This window comes from Carcharodon carcharias, chromosome 1, assembly GCF_017639515.1.
Source record: "Carcharodon carcharias isolate sCarCar2 chromosome 1, sCarCar2.pri, whole genome shotgun sequence".
NCBI classification, from domain to species: Eukaryota; Metazoa; Chordata; class Chondrichthyes; order Lamniformes; family Lamnidae; genus Carcharodon; species Carcharodon carcharias.
Window position 1 is genome coordinate 124535753 of NC_054467.1, and position 17385 is coordinate 124553137.

The 17385-nt window shown below is 40.7% G+C and overlaps 1 protein-coding gene across 3 annotated transcripts in view; it reads right to left on the reverse strand.

Annotated features, from left to right (window-relative positions):
• Positions 1 to 17385, reverse strand: part of LOC121285033 (protein sel-1 homolog 3-like) — a 104249-nt gene that overhangs the window by 31779 nt on the left and 55085 nt on the right. For all 3 annotated transcript variants that reach the window (XM_041201152.1, XM_041201169.1, XM_041201161.1), the window contains exons 11-15: positions 14797 to 14976; positions 9754 to 9873; positions 7273 to 7413; positions 6942 to 7004; positions 317 to 493 (exon numbers count right to left, since the gene is read on the reverse strand). In XM_041201152.1, the coding sequence (XP_041057086.1) occupies positions 317 to 493; positions 6942 to 7004; positions 7273 to 7413; positions 9754 to 9873; positions 14797 to 14976 (681 nt within the window). The remainder of the gene's footprint in view (positions 1 to 316; positions 494 to 6941; positions 7005 to 7272; positions 7414 to 9753; positions 9874 to 14796; positions 14977 to 17385) is intronic.

Here is a 17385-nt window from a genome sequence, read left to right on the forward strand (position 1 = left end):
GGAAGAAGAATCAACACCAACTTTCAAATGGGAAGTAGATACATACTTGTAAAGGAACAACTTGTAGCACTGTGGGGAAAGAGCGGGGGAGGAAGTGGGATGACTGGGTAGCTCTTTCAAAGAGACCACATGGGCACAATGTGGCTTTGTGATTCCATAAAGGAGGTTTTCCTGTGGAGTATGTATAAACAGGGTGAATATATTACACAATATTTGTAGAGTAATGAGGAGGAATGCAAGATTCAAAAAAATAACTGAAGCATACTTTTGCTTTTCGTGATGAACAAGACATGTTCAGAATTTTGCAGTCATTTACCTCATTTTTTACAGGTTTGCCTGGGTACAGTCCAGCTGCATACATCACTCCAAGATTATGTAAGGCATCCAGGTTTCCCATTCTCATTGCTTTTTCCCAATATTCCACAGCTTTCACATAGTCCTTCTTAAAGGTTTCATAATACCATCCCAAACCATTAAGTGCTTCATGTGATCCCTGTTTCAATAATAAATTAATGTAAAACTTGTAATTATCTAATTACACCCTTTTAAAGGTTTTATCCGGATATATATTAATGACCTAGACTGTGGTGTGCAAGGCATGATTTCAAAAATTGCAGATGACATGAAGATTGGAAATGTTGTCAACTGTGATGGTGATAGTCTTGAACTTCAAAAAGACATAGCTATGTTGGTGGATTGGGCCGACAAGTGACAAATGAAGTTCAATGCAGAGAAGTGTGAGGTGATTCATTTTGGCAGGAAAGATATGGTGAGACAGTATAAAATGAAGGGAGAGGCTCTAAAGGAGATGCAGGAACAAAGGGACCTTGGAGTATACGTACATAGGTCACTGAAGATGGCAGGGCATGTTGAGAGAGCAGTTAATTAAGCATATAGTATCTTCAGCTTTATTAATAGGAGCATTGAATACACAAGTAGGAGGTCATATTGAACTTGTATAAGACAGTAGCTAGGCCTCATCTGGTGCGCTCATCCAGTTCTGGGTGCCATACTTGAGGAAGGATGTGAAGGCATTGGAGACAGCACGAGGGGATTCACAACAATGATTCCTGGGAGAAGAACTCTAGTTAAGAGGATAGACTGGGGAGGTTGGGGCTGTTTTCCTTGGAGAAAAGACGGCTGAGAGGAGGCTTGATAGAGGTATTCAAGATCCTGAGGGGTATGGACAGGGTAAATAGTGAGAAACTTCCCACTCAAGAGAACATCAAGAACTAGAGGGCACAGATACAAAATAATTGGCAAAAGGAGTAAATGTGATGTAAGCAAAAATGTTTTCACCCAGAGGATGGTTGGAGTCTGGAATGAACTTCCTGAAAGGTGGAGGGAGGTTCGATTGAGGTATTCAAAAGGGAATGGATTTCTAAGTGAAAAGAGAGAATCTGCAAGGTTACAGGGATAAGACAGGGGAGTGGTACGAGGTAGAATGCTCTTTCAGAGAGCCAGTGCAGACTCAATGGGCCAAATGGCCTCCTTCTGCACTGTAAAGATACTGTGATAAATTTGATAAAAAAAACTCTTCCTTTGTATGTCCAGGAGGATTAAGTTAAATTAATCCAGCCAATCCTAGAGCATACCAATAGTATAAAAAGTCCAAAAGATCTTCAGCTACTTTATCAATGACCTTCTCTCCATCATAAGGTCAGAAGGGGCATGTCATGGATGATTGTGCAACCCCTCAGATGCTGAAGCAGTCCGTATTGGTATACAGCAAGACCTGGACAACACTTAGGCTTAGGCTGATAAGTGGCAATTAATATTTGCGCCACACAAGTGCCAGCCAATGACCATCTCCAACAGGAGAAAACCTGACTATCTCCCTCTTACATTCAATGGCATTATTGAAACCCCCACCATTAACATCCTTGGGGTTACCATTGACCAGAAACTGAACTGGACCAGCCATATAAATACTGTCGCTACAAAGCTGGTCAGAGACTAGCAGAGAGTTACACACCTCCTGACTCCCCAAAGCCTATCCACCAACTACAAGACACAAGTCAGGGATGTAATGGAATACTCTCACTTGCCTGGATGAGTGCAGCTCCAACAACACTCAAGAAGCTTGGCATCATCCAGGACAAAGCAGTGCGCTTGACTGGTACCCCACCACCTTAAACATTCACTCCCTCCACCACCAACTAACAGTGGCAGCAGTGTGTATCATCTACAAGATGCACTGCAACAACTCAGCAAGTGTCACAGGACAACAACATAGGGGGTTGCGTTCAAGAAGCCTCAGCCTCTGAAATGGTCCAACAGTTACCAGGTTCTAGCAAGCTATGTGGACGAGAGCAGGGGCTGCAGGGAGGATGAATGAACTGACCACAGCACCGTGGTACAGGGAGCCATTCAAGTGGGGGGAGAAAATAGGAATGTAGTAGTGGTAGGGAACAGTCTAATTAGGGGAATAGATGCTGTTCTCTGAAGCTGTGAGCATGAGTCCCGACGGCTGTGTCGCCTGCCCGGTGCCAGGGTTAAGGATATCTCTTCAGGGCTGGGGAGGAACTTGGAGTGGGAGGGGAGGGGTCCAGCTGTCATCGTCCACATTGGTACCAATGACGTTGATAGGATTAGAAAGGAGGTTCTGCTGAAAGAATTTGAACAGTTAGGAGCTAAATTAAAAATCAGAACCTCCAAGGTAATAATCTCAGGATTACAAGCTGAACCACAGGCAAACTGACATAGGGTAAATGAAGTCAAGGAGTTAAATGCGTGGCTCAAAAGTTAGTGTGGAGGAATGGGTTTCAGTTCATGGGGTACTGGCATCAGTACTGGGGTGGAAGGGAGCTGTTCCAGTGGAATGGGCTTCACTTGAACCATGCTGGGACCAGTGTCCTGGCAAGTTGAATAACTAGGGCCAAAGTGAGGACTTTAAATTAAATAGAGCAGTGGACTGGGAGAGGGGGGGGCGGGGGGCAGAGGTGCAGGGTAGGGTTCTGAACAGGGGATAAGAGGCTTACAAAGCAAAAGGATATGGCAGCATTGCAGAGCAGCTACTTAGGCAATGATACCCAGAGTGTGACAGGAAGGAACAGAGTGTACAAACACTAAAAACGGCAGCAAACAGGGTCAAAGGGGGAAAAAATGGAAAAAAGGCACAATTAATGGCTCTTTACTTAAGTGCGCGTAGTATTTGGAACAAAATAAATGAATTAACAGCACAAATAGAGATTAATGGGTATTATCTTATAGCCATTATGGAGACATGGTTACAACATGATCAAAGCTGGGAAATAAATATTCGGGGGTATGTGACTTTTCGAAATGACAGGCAGGAAGGAAAGGGTGGTAGGACAGCTTTTTTAGTATGAGGTGGAATAAGTACAATAGCAAGAAATAATCCTGGGATCAGAAGATGTGGAATCCATATGGGTGGAGGTAAGAAACAACAAAGAGAAGACAACACTGGTGGGAGTAGTATATAGGCCCCCTAACAGTAGCTATGCTGTCGGACAGAGAGTAAATCAGGAAATAATGAGGGCATGTAAAAAAGGCAGTATATTAATCATGGGTAACTTTAATTTCCATGTAGATTGGTAAAATCAAATTGGCAGAGGTAGCCACAAGCAAGAATTCATAGAATGTATTTGGAACAGTTTCCAAGAACAATATGTTATGGATCTAACCAGGGAGCAGGCTGTTTTGGATCTGGTAAAGTGTAAAAAGGCAGGTTTAATAAATGATCTTAGAGTAAAAGATCCCCTAGGAAACAGTGACCATAACATGGTGGAATTTAGCATTCAGTTTGAGAATGAGAAACTTTGGGTTGGATTTTCTGCAGCTGCCCGCTGTCATGATCTTCTGGTCCGGCCGCAAGTCAATGGACTTCTGGCTGGGGCGCCGCCTTGCCCATGGCGAGTCCTGCCCACGACGGGGATAGAAAATATTGGCCTTAGTTCAGAAACATCTGTGTTAAACTTAAATAAGGGTAATTACAAAGGAATGAGGGCAGAGTTGGCTACAGTGGAATGGGAAAGGAATTTAGCAGAAAAAAAGGTTGAGGAACAATGGCAGAAGCTTGAGAAAATAGTTCATGACTCACAACAAAAAGATATATCCCAATGAGGAAGAACAATTTTAGGAAGGGGATAAACCAACCACAGTTACCCAAGGAAGTTAAGGATAATATCAAGGTGAAAGAAAAAACATACAATGTGGCAAACCAGAGGATTGGGAAAGTTTTAAAAACCAACAGAAGTTGACCCAGAAAATAATAGAGGGAGAAAATAAACTTTAAGGGTAAACTAGCAAGTATTATAAAAACAGACAGTAAGAGCTTCTTTAAATATATAAAAAGAGAGAGGCCAAAGTCAATAAAGGGCCCTTGGAGGATGAGGCTGGGGAAATAATAATGGGGAACCAGGAAATGGCAGAGAAGTTGAATAAATAATTTGCATCAGTCTTCACAGTAGAAGGCACTAATAGTATACCAAAAAAACTAAATAATCATGGGCAAAAGAGGGGGAGGAATTAAATACAATAACTATCACTAGAGAAAAAGTACTAGGGAAACTAATGAGGCTAATGGCCGATAAGTCACCTGGACCTGATGGGTTGCATTTGAGGATATTAAAGGAAATAGCTGCAGAGGTAGTGGATGCACTGGCAGTAATCTTCCAAGAGTCCTTAGATTCTGGAAAAGTCCCAGAGGATTGGAAAACTGCCAATGTAACATCCTTATTCAAAAAGGGAGGGAGACAAAAAACAAGTAACTACAGGCCAGTTAGCTTAACATCTGTCATTGGAAAAATGTTGGAGTCTATTATAAAGGATGTAATAGCAGAGCATTTAGAAATGCATAATCTAATCCAGCAGAGTCAGCATGGCTTCATGAAGGGGAAATCATGCCTGACGAATTATTATAATTCTTTGAGGAGGTAACAAGCAGGATAGATAAAGGGGAACCAGTAGATGTAATATATTTGGATTTCCAAAAGGCATTCAATAAGGTACCACACATAAGGCTACTTAGTAAGATAAGAGCCCATGGTGTTGGGGATAGTGTATCGGCGTGGACAGAGGACTGGCTAACTAATAGAAGACAGAGAATTGGGATACAGGGGGCATTTTCAGGATGGCAACCTGTAACTAGTGGAGTGCCACAGGGATCAATGCTGGGGCCTCAGTTATTTATAACATATATTAATGACTTGGATGAGGGAAATGAATGTTCTATCACCAAGTTTTGGATGACACAAAAATAGGTGGGAAGGCAAGTGGTGAGAATGACACAAAGAATCTTCACAGGGGTATAGACAGGTTAAATGACTGGGCAAAAATGTGGCAAGTAGAACATAATATGGGAAAGTGTCAGGTTATGCACTTTGGCAGGAAGAATAGAGAAGCTGAATATTATTTAAATGTGGAAAGACTGAAGAAAGCTGCAGCACAGAGGGATTAGGGGGTCCTCGTGAATGAATCCCAAAAAGCTAGCATACAAGTTCTGCAGGTAATAGGTAAGGCAAGTGGAATTTTAGCCTTTATTTCAAAGGGAATGGAGTAAAAAAATAGGGAAGTCTTGCAAAAACTTTACAAGGCACGAGTTAGACCACACCTAGAATACTGTGAACAGTTTTGCTCCCCTAATCTAAGAAAAGACATACTGGCATTGGAGGCAGTCCAGAGAAGGTTCATTAGGTTGATTCCAGGTATGGAAGGATTTTCTTATGATGAGAGGTTGAGTAGGTTGGGCAGGTTAGGCCTGTACTCATTGGAGTTTAGAAGAATGAGAAGCGACCTTATTGAAACATATAAGATTCTTAGGGGGCTTGACTGGGTAGATGCTGAGGGGCTGTTTCACCTTGTGGGAGAGTCTAGGACCAGAGGGCATAATCTCAGAGTAAGGGGGCACCCATTAAAAACAGATATGAAGAGGAATTTCTTCTCTCAGAAGGTAGTCAATCTGTGGGATTTTTTTTACCAGAGGGATGTAGAGGTTAGGCTGTTAAGTATATTCAAGGCTGACTTAGATTTTTTAATCAGTAAGGGAATCAAGGGAATCATATGGGGAAAAGGTAGGAAAGTGGAGCTGAGGATTATCAGATCAGCCATGATCTCATTCAATGGCGGAGCAGACTCGATGGGCTGAATGGCCTGCTTCTGCTCCTACATCTTATGGTCTTCTGATCTGCACTTTCCAAACCCGCAACCTCTACCATCTAGAAGCAGAACAACAGCAGATGCATAGGAACACAATCACCTGCAAGTTACCCTCCAAGTCATGTACCTTCCTTACTTGGAACTATATTGCTGTTCCTTCACTGTCGCTGGGTCAAAATCCTGAAACTCCCTCCCTAACAGCACTGTGGATGTACCTACACCACATTGACTGCAGCGGTTCAAGAAGGCAGTTCACCACCACTTTCTCAATTAAGAATGGGCAATAAATGCTGGCCTAGCCAGTGACGCTTTCATCCTGTGAACAAATAAAAAATAGCTCAGCACTAATTTTGCACCCTCACCTAGATGGATCATAAGGTGAGACAGTATGGAATATGAACAGTGACAGAGCTCTGGCGAGAATTTGGAACTTGTATGGTGTGGTTGAAGCAAATAGCGTTGACACATATAAGGGGATGCTTGAAGCATAAATGAGGGAGAAGGGAATACAAGCACATGTGGGCAAGGCGGGAACAGATTAGTATGGTTGGGAGATACTTGTATGACATATAACTACTGGGAAAACTAATTGGGCTGAATTGCCTGTTTCTGTGTCATGGATTTTATGTAATTTAATGCAATACAGAATGTTTTCCAACATTTGCTATTATATTATACTGTCTCAGTGAAGTACAGAGGCTGTATGATGAATGCTAGGGTTGCTGATTACTGCAGGATTCTCAAGTTCTTTCAATGTTAAATTCAAACAGATAAACAAAAAAGGTTAAACAACACAGATTTGCATTGTGTGAAGATCTTACCTTGGAAGCTGCTTCATTGATTAGTTTTAAGCCTAATTTTGTATTTTTTTTCACTCCACGACCCTAAAAGTAGTTTGAAACACAGCAGAGTTTACATACCATTTAAGGGTTATCTCAGTGTTACAAACTGAAAATGCTGGAAATACTCAGCAGATCAGGCACCTTTGGAGAGGAAAAACAAAGTTAACAACGTTTCAGATCTTTGATATTTCATCAATTCGCAGCGTGGCTCAACTCTGACAAAAGTGAAATAGCTGAGATCATGTATCGTAGCACTGGAATCCAAGTACCTAAGAAGATATGTACAGGAGTCAAAATTTGTAACACCTACCTTGAAAAGAAAAAGCCCATACTCGTACAGCGATAGTGGGTCTCTTGTCTCTTCTGCACTTCTAGAATACCATTCCAAGGCTGCGTTCACATCACGTGTGACACCCTGTTGTCCCCAGTAAAGCATTCTTGCAAGTTTTTGCTGCAAGTGTTAAAAAACCTTTATTTGGCTAGAATAGAATAACTAAACCAGATTAAATCTTCAATTAATTTAAATTTTATTAAAATATAGATACAATTTTTTCCAATAGTATTTAATGAGTTAAATTACAATAGCCCAGACCTTCCAATCAGAATCAGAACCATTGCGAATGACACTGATCAGGCTGAAAACTACCTTCTCACTGGGATACATTTAAAAAGGCCAGACTTCCAATTGATGATACTGAAGAACCCCCTCAGTGCAGGAATCCTCACAGAGAGAGAATCAGCGCAGAAGACACATCCCCTTTTTATGGCACGAGTTGCTGTAAGGTAAGTCGGGGGGATGGTGGGGTCAGAGGAGAGTAGTCAGGGATCAGTGAGGGGGGGGGAAGTAGTCAGGGGAGGGGAAGGTCAGTTGTATAGTTATCCAGGACTTAGACTAGGACTTTTCTGTCTAACATTTCCTGGGTAACTATTCAGGAGCTGTCTGAAGTCTCTGATTCAATTCTAGCTCAGAGTTGGAGATCTTTTCGGAGGGTCCTGGGAATAGAGAAATTGCCCACTGGAAAGTGAAGCTCCCTGGGAAATTCCCATGGATTGAATGCATTGGGACCTCAGCAAGGATTGACATGCATCTTGGGTCATATATCCAGTCTCCATATCTAGAGATCAGAAGATCTGGGCCAACATTTATGCTGTAGTTGAGCAACACTGAAATTCAGACTTGCTTCTGGTACTCAATTTATTCGCAATATATTTCACTTTGGAAAATATTTTATTATTTCAACAAATATCACCTTTATATTCATCATCAATAACTTGCATCCAGAAAGCACCTTTAACATAGAAAAACATCCCAAGGCACCTCAGAGGGGTATAATCCAAAATAGACAGACAATGAAACAATGGGCAGGATAGTATAAGAAATTATTAGGAGCTCAATCAAAGTGGTAAAGAGGAAGGTATTAAATGGAGGAGAGGAAAGTGGAGAGGAAGATGTGGTGCAGGGAAGGAATTCTACAGTGTGAGGCCTAGACGGCTGAAAGCATGACCGCTAATAGTGAGGAAAAGGAGGAATGATGCTCTAGAGTCTGAGGAACACAGAATTCTGGGGATGTTACAGGATAGGAAAAGCTTACAGACATGAGGAGAAGCAAGGCATGCATAAATCTAAACATGAATAATTTTAAATTTGTGACACAGATAACAAGGACATATTTCATGGGTGAGCAAGATTTGGTGGAGGATAGGATATTAGCAGCAGTTTTGAATGAGCGGAAGTTTACAAAGGATGAAAGATGGAAAGACAGCTAAGAGTGCACTACAAAGTCTGAAAGTGCCTAAAACATAGTTGAGGGTTTCAGCCGTGGAAGAGATATGTTTTTTGTTCAGAGGGCATTTAAGAGCCAACAGCATTGCTCTGGGTCTGGAGTCACACGTAGGCGGTAAGGATGGCAGATTTCCTTCCCTAAAGTGAACTAGATAGGTTTTTACAATCAACAATGGTTTCATGGTCATCATTAGACTTCTAATTCCAGATTTTTATTGAATTGAAATTCCACCATTTGCTGTGGTGGGATTCGAACCCGGGTCCCCAGAGCATTTCACTGGGTCTCTGGATTACTGGTCCAGCAACAATACCACTATGCCATTGCCCCTCCTCCCCTACAGGGGCAGAGGTAGGTGATTTATAGGCCAGAGAGGGTACATCTCTCCCTGCCCCTCCTCCGCCCAATCCCCTTGGTGGCAAAATGCAAACCTCCTTTGGACCATATGCCAGTCAGAATGGGTAATCCACAGGCTCACCTGCATTTCAGAAATCACCAAAGAGTTTAATGCCCTTTGTGGTGAATGATAGAATATAACCTCAAGTACAAATAATATAATATAAATAATATAACCTCAGCCAAAAATAGGAACAGTAATCTCCTTGGCATAGCCCTGCAGAGGATAATAGTTCTGGCTTACATTGTTGCTATGCTGATGAAATAGATAGACCTTTTATTACTTCCTTTTCCAACAATAGATTTATCCAAACCATTTATCCAATGGGAGAGCCAAGAACTTGCTCCATGCCTCTGCCAACACTAAGAAGCCAGCCAGATTCTGCCTAGTCATTCCTTTTAACAAATCACCAAGATAGGCAATTTACACACAGCAATTGCAGGCGCAAGCCCACTTCTCACCACCCCTTAACTATACCAAGGCAGTGCAGCGTTAGGCCACTCATAGAATCCAATGTTGTTTTTATGAAAATAGTAGCAACAGATATGCAGGCATCTGGTTAATTTACCAGGATGTGTGAATAAAGCAAAATATTATGGTATGTGCAATGTACCTGAGCAAATGCATCCCCATGATTTGCCTGATACCTGAGCCACAAGAAGAGGTCATCGTTTTCTTTAGTTTGACTCTGCAAAGCTGAATTATCCATTAACCTTACTTGTTCAACAAAAGCCTGAAAAAGTAGGAAATTATTATTACAGGATTGGTTACAACAGTTATGGCAAAATAACATGTTGGAAGAATTTGTAAAACCGAATTTGTAATGACCAAAAACTCAAATTTTAGCAAAGTAAAATTATAGAAGAGAAACATTATGTAAAATCACAAAACAAAATTCATGTAATTGGAGAAACACTCACTTTACTAACGATTGAGTTAGTTTGTCCAGTGAGTAGCTGTACCATATAGACCAGGAGGATCCCAGATCCAATCCCTGATTGGTATTGAATTAACTGACCATGTGATTAGCATGCTATAGTTTGAATCAGCACCCTGGAACATATAGGAGGAAAAATTGGTTCCTGGTTCAAATTGCTATTCAAACATCCCTGCTTGAAATGGGTGGCTGAATGTCAAATGAAGTCAAGACCTGGGAAACTGGAGGAACAGCACCTCATCTTCCGACTAGGCACTTTACAGCCTTCCAGACTGAATGTTGAGTTCAACAATTTTAGATCATGAACTCTCTCCTCCATCCCCACCCCCTTTCCAATCCCCCTTTTTTTCAATAATTTATATAGATTTTTCTTTTCCCACCTATTTCCATTATTTTTAAATGTATTTCCATCCATTGTTTTATCTCTACCTTTTAGCCTTTTTTGATTCCTTCACCCCACCCTGCCCCCACTCGGGCTATCTGTACCTTGTTTGTCCTGCTTTCTACCCTTAATTAGCACATTCCTTAGATAATATCACCATCTTCAACACCTCTTTGTCCTTTTGTCTGTGACATCTTTTGGTTTTCTCCACCTATCACTGACCCTCTATCCAGCTCTACTTGTCCCACCACCCCCCTTAAACCAGGTTACATTTCACCTTTCTTCTATTTTTACTTAGTTCTATTGAAGGGTCATTCGGACTTGAAATGGGTTCCTGTGCTCCTCGCCGCAGACGCTGCCAGACCTGCTGAGTTTTTCCAGGTATTTTTGTTTCTGTTCAAGACCTGGGTTTGATAGTGGATATGGAGAGACTGTTTTCAGGAGGGTTGGTGACCAGAAGACACAGATTTAAGAAGATGGGCAAAATACAGGGAGAGATGAGGAGATTCTTTTTAAACTCAACAAGTTGCTACAATTGGGAAAGAATTGCCTGAAAGAGTGGAAGCTGATTCAATAGCAATTTTCAAAAGAGAATTGGATACTCAAAAAGAAAAGAAATGCAGTGCTACAGGGACAGAGCAAGGGAAAATAACTATATTGGACATATGGCCTGTTTCTGTGCCCTTCGGCCAAACTAGTCCATGGTGATTATGCTCCTAGGCACTTGCTCCTAACTTTTCTCATCTAAATCTACAATTGTAACGTGTACCCCTCTCCCTCATATGCACATCTAGCTTCCCCTCAAATGTATCTGTACTACTCACTTTAACCACCTCCTGTGGTAGTCAGTTCCACGACCTTACCACTCATTGAGCAAAGAAGTCTTTTCCGAATTCCCTATTAGGTTTCTTGCTGACTATCTTATATTGATGGCTCTAGTTATGCTCTTCCCCACAAGAGGAAACATACTCTCTGTATCCACTCTACTAAACTTATCATGATTTTGAAGACCTCCATTAGGTCACTCCTCAGCCTGCTTCTTCCAAGAGAAAAAGATATCCAGCCTGTCAACCTTTTCCTGATATGTATACCCACGCATTTCTGGTATCATGCCTGTAAATCTCACTGCACTCTTTCCAGTGCCTCTGTGTCCTTTATATGACGTCCAGAGCTGCACACAGTACTCTTAAATGTGGTCTACAGTTGCTTGCTCTTTCAAATAGCTGGCAAAGCCATGATGGGCCAAATGGTTGCATGATTCTATGATTTTCTGGACGTGAAAACCCACAATTAATATTCTTTGATCAGGCTTATTCATGAATATTAGTCACAGGGCATAGTATTAGAGATTGACCGGCATCTGTGTAATTGTATCCCAATAAGAAGCCATTAATTTGAGGAGGAAGAAAAGAAACACACTCACAATGATTGTTTTGATGAAGTATGTAAATTATAAAAATATTTTTAATTTGTACAATTAGTTCACCCAACATAGTGTATGTGCTTCAGAAAAAGTATAGGTTGAACTTCTCGGCATTTTGAAAAGTGCACAATACTATTCTTAGTAGTTTCCTCATCAATTTAATGCTTTTATCATATTTTCAGTTACAAGGTTTCTTTTCTTTTTTTGCTTATTTATGGTAACTTTAATGTTATCCTGAATATATATGAATTAAGCTAGAAGAATGCTGTCTTGTTTTGGTCATATTTTTGTCATTTTTCTGTAGGTCTTGATACCACCACTGAAAAATATTAAGACCACAATCATTAGTCTAACAACATTATCCTTGGAAGAACTATTCTAGGTATATGACTTAGCAGAATCCTGGGAACTAATAATTCGATCAATATACCACCAGAAAGTTTAGTGAAAACATCATCTCCCTCCAGGCATGCTGAGCCAGTAGTTTTTATTAACAAGTTATCCTATCACTGACAGTAGCTCACTTACTTTGACTGCACAAAAGAACTGATGGGAGAATGGAAAAATGCTATAGATATGTCAACTAAGTATGGTCCATCAAATTACAGCAGTTTATGAAGAACAGAATATTTGACCAGGCAGCCTATAGGTATGTGTTCCATTAAGCAATTCACTTGTCAGACCTGAGCTACTTAATCAGTGTTTCACAGAGATGATGGAGGCAGAAAAGGAGTGAAATCAGAACATTCTACATTGGGTCAGCGGACTGATGTGTTCCCTCATCTAGGCAATATTGCTGGAAAAGCTACACTCCCAGCAGTGGCAGGAAGCCAATTAAGGGCTTAGTGAGGGGATCTGAAAGGACTTTGCCAGGATCTTGCCTGCATCAGAGCTTCCTCTTACGGAGTGCAGCTCCAGAAAGATGGCTGCATGGCAGCAGGCTGGAAAACCATCAGAGCTGGGGCTCTGTGGACCAATTATGAGCAGGAAGGGCTGCAACTGAGGCCCAAACAATCATCTGGAGGGGTTTCTCTGCCACTCCGAAGCACATATTGAGTTCAGCCCTCTTTATTTTTAATATGTTATGCACATTTCTGAGGGTACTTTGATTTTGAGGCAATGACCCACCTTTCCCAGTGGGGTTCCTGGCCATTCAAAGCTGAAGGCTCTCTGATTAGGTGTACATAGCGTTCAATGGTTTGTTTCATCTGTATTTTATTATGTTAGTATGGTAACTGATCCTTATACACTTGCTTGATTGCTTATGTCTGTGGGTGGAGCTAGAGAGTTAAAAAAAACTTGATAAAGTTGCGGAAAGGATCTGGGATCTAGCAAAGACCATGCATGTTGGTAATTCTGTAAGTTCTGCGATGTTTTGAAGACTTGTAAATAAAGATTTAGAATTAGAGTCATCACTGCATTGTTCTGAGACAATTCAGTTATCTAAGTATACAGCAACTGAGCACATACATAACAGCATGTAGCCTCAGGAACCCACCTGCTGTCTTTAATTGTATGGGGCTCCAGGAGGCGGCCTCCTATACACCACCTGCCCCCACCATATCCGAATCTAAGGAACTGTTGCTCTGACAGCCAATCTAGCTGTTTGCTTCGTACAGGTGATGCCCAGCTCCAATCAGCAACAGAGCCTGGATTTTAAGCATTCACACATTTCTACATAGCAATCAGATGTTTAATGCTTCATTTGAATTTTGTAACACTTTTTTTAAATTTCACGAATCTGCTGCCAGTGTTGAATGGTTTAAATATTGCTGGAAAGCAGGGTAAACATCATCCTGAAAACAACAGCATAATGAAAGCACAGAAACAATTCTCGAGAGTCTATGTAGTGGGATTCTCCACGGGTGCTGTCAATGTCATTTTGCTCAGATGATATGAAATTTTTTGGGGGCTGTGTTTGAAAAACAATATCAGGTCATATGAGACAGCCTTTGTTTGGCTTTACCAGCTGAAAATAGAGCATTGCTCTCCTTAGAAAACTCTAGCAGCGAGGACAAAACTGAGAAAAAAATTACTTGGGTCTGAATGAGACACAATTCTCTGGCTGGATAAGGATTTGGATTATTTTTGGCTTTGGATTTATAAATGGGGATCCTTGTTCAGATGTGTCAGGCTAGTGTAAAAGTCTCTTACAATCAATAGGAAAGATGTACCCCACATTTAGTTAAAAACAAATACAAATTCAATATTTATTATCCTTGAAACATGCCAGATACACACAGCCATCCAAACAAAAATGACATAAATGAAACATTGTTTAAAAATATTACTCCATAATAACTAAATGAAAGATTGTCATAAATTCAGGTGGGTACTGACTCTCACAATCACAATCACTGGCGTTTCAAATTTAAGTATTCAAAGGAATAAATAAATGGGTGAACTTCATCCACTTTCAATGCAGTTATTCATACCCTTTCTTAGGACATAGATTGATAGCATCAGGACTTTACTGCTTATAATACCTTGCAATTATTTGAATTATAAATCAAAACTTCAACATCATTGCCCTTCTAAAGTAATCTCCAGTGTATAAGGATTAATTTTGATTTTGTTTTCTGATCTCTGATATCACTGGGGAATTCAGTTTGGAGAGGTCACTAACCGTGAACTACATCAACCACAGAAATACAACTGACAACTTCAGGCAGGCCATAACTTAGCCACATCATAATTCAGACAGGGTTGATACATCAGTACCCTTAAAAATATCCATACAGCTTAAAAAAAAAAATAAAACAATAATCTTATAACAATTCATAACTCTTGATAACTGATTTTTTTAAATATTGATTCTAACAGTGAGGCTGCCCCCTCAAATTAAATCATGTTAGTCATTTAATTTTCAGCTATGTATTTTACTGTAAGTCTCATTCAAATCCATAACACTTACCTGTTCTCCATCAAATTCATGCCGATCATTAACAGTCTGTTGTGCAACGTTTAAGTAGTAACTGTATGATATATCGTCGTCCAGGGCGTAACCATCAATGCCTTGATTATGCTTATATCCCAGATGCATTAAGGCAAGTCTGTCATTTCCTTGTGCAGCAAGCAGACTGTACAACAAGCCCTGATGAAATATCAATGAGATTCCATTTTTTAAAAAGGATGATTACAAAAATTTACTACAAGAAGTTGCATTTTGTAGTTCTTTTCAGTTGTCACTTTAATGTACTGAGCAGAGAAAGCAACAAATTAGGGAAATGATTCCTAGGTTTTGTAGGTGAGGTTTTAATGACTGACAAAGCATTTGACTCAGTTGGATAAACACAAAAGTATGCATGTAACTTAAAAAAGACTATGCACATAAACTGTACTCTTGCAAAATAATAATGTGTAAGGCGAGGCAAGAGTGTAAATTAAAATCGATAAATAGCTTTATTTAAAAGGAAAGTGAACATACAGCAAAACAGCCATGATTGGACACGTTACAATAATTAATTCACTCAATACAACCTATCCTTACACAATAAAAGCAAACAAAGAAAAAACTAAATGTTCCTTCTATATGAGAGGTGGACTTACTCAAATTAGGAAAATAATTTCTGACTCTTCTCTCCCGCACTCTTAACTTTGGCTGCCTGACTGGTTTCCAATATTCAGTGCCAAAAATCTCTGTCTCTCTGGGTAACATACCAGTTCAGCTTGTTATAAGACTGTTAAGGTTTATTGTCAGAATTTTCCAGTCGGCCTCCAGGTCCCCAGAGGTGTTGCGGAACAGTATAGATGCCCAGAGGCAGCCTTCTGGTTGCAGACCAAGGTGCCTTAGCTCCTGGCATGCTTAGAGGCCCTCCCCACCTGCTTGGCTTTAGCTGCCACTACAGGTCTCCCTATGGATGGGTTTCCCCTCCACAATGGTAGCCTAGCTCCTGTGGCCATTTTTTGTAATGAAAAAAGCAGCCTGCTGACTTCTATGGGCTGGAGGGCTTCCTTTTGGCCCTACAGCTTCAAGAGGCAACCCGCTGTCCTTAATTGGAGGGCAAGCCCACTCTCTAGTCACTTATTGACAATTTGGGGGAAATCACAGCTGGGTGACTGGTCCTCACACAGCGCAGCATTCTGATCCACATTTGACTATGATGGCAGGGTACCAAAATCTGCTTGGAAAATCCTGCCTCTGTTTGTTTCATCGCTCACTGTTCACAGCCAAAACAGTTCAATGTGAATCAAAATTTGCTGGCAAAATAACAGCCAATTAAATGGGACATTTCATTATTAGTATGTAGATTATCCAAATATTTGCATTGAGAAAGAGATACCCATGAGTTGTAAAACAGCAGCTCATCCTCATCCTCCCTGTGAGTTTCAAGGAGTAAATACTTCCTAAACTCAGCACAGAAAGCTACAGTCGGTACCTAACAGCTTATGGACCTTTTTAATGAGGAGATTTATGTTTCTTCAAAGTCACTCAACCTCCTCCACCAAAAGGGAACAATTGAAACTGTGGAGCCTCAATCCTGCAGTTAATAAATGGTTCTTAAAGGCTTCTGATATTTTAAAATTGTTTTTTTTTTCTTTTCTTTCTGTCCCTTTCTTTCTTGACCTAATCTTCTTTGCCCTCAATTGATTTCTCTTTCTGTACCTAATTTGACTCAAGTTCTTCCTATTTCTTTCTCCATTGGCCTGCTGTTTCTTTCTGTGTCTTTCAATCTTTAGCCAAGAATGCATAATGAGGCTTGGCTGAGAGCCCAAAAATTCATTAGTCTATTGACACACCTGAGCTCTAGCGAAAACACTGCTTGATTGACAGCTCTGGATCTCTAATCTCTTTTGTCAATTACACAATGTCTGTTTATACAAGATTAAAGAGGTTGCAAGTGCTTGCAGATTCAGCTATTGATACTTTAAACGGTCTGGATGATTGATACTTTTATTGGCCTGTAGTAAAAAAGATTTTCTTTCAAGAAAGAGGAAAGTTATCAATTAATGTCTTTTTTATAGCTTTTTTGTTTACACATCCTACTGTCACTGTAGGGTTCATTAGCTCTATACACTGTATAGTGGGTGAATGGGCATGGAAGTGCCATAACTTGGAATGAAAGGCAGGGGGGTGGGTGTTATAAGATGGCATGGCTGGGAGATGGGGAGTGTGTGGAGGGGGCGAGTGGGTGTGAGCGGTGATGGATAGAAGGCCTTACTCTTTCATCATCACTGGGATGAAATCCCAGAGCACCAAGGGGTGCCTTTTAAACAGCCCGCCTGTGCACCCAGTAACCCCTGTGGCTGCCTCCGATCTCTCTCCTGGGTCAGCTGGCCTGAATGCAGCCTGCCTCAAGGCTGAAAATCCAGCCCATTAAAGCATCAGTGCTGGCTGTAATTTTAATACCCAAGGGCAGGTATGAACAAAAATACATTTATAAGTTTCAAACCCACTTCCATCACTAAGATAAAAGCAAAATACTGCAGATGCTGGAAATCTGAAACAAAAATACAAAATGCTGGAAAAACTCAGCAGGTCTAGCAATATCTGTAGAGAGAG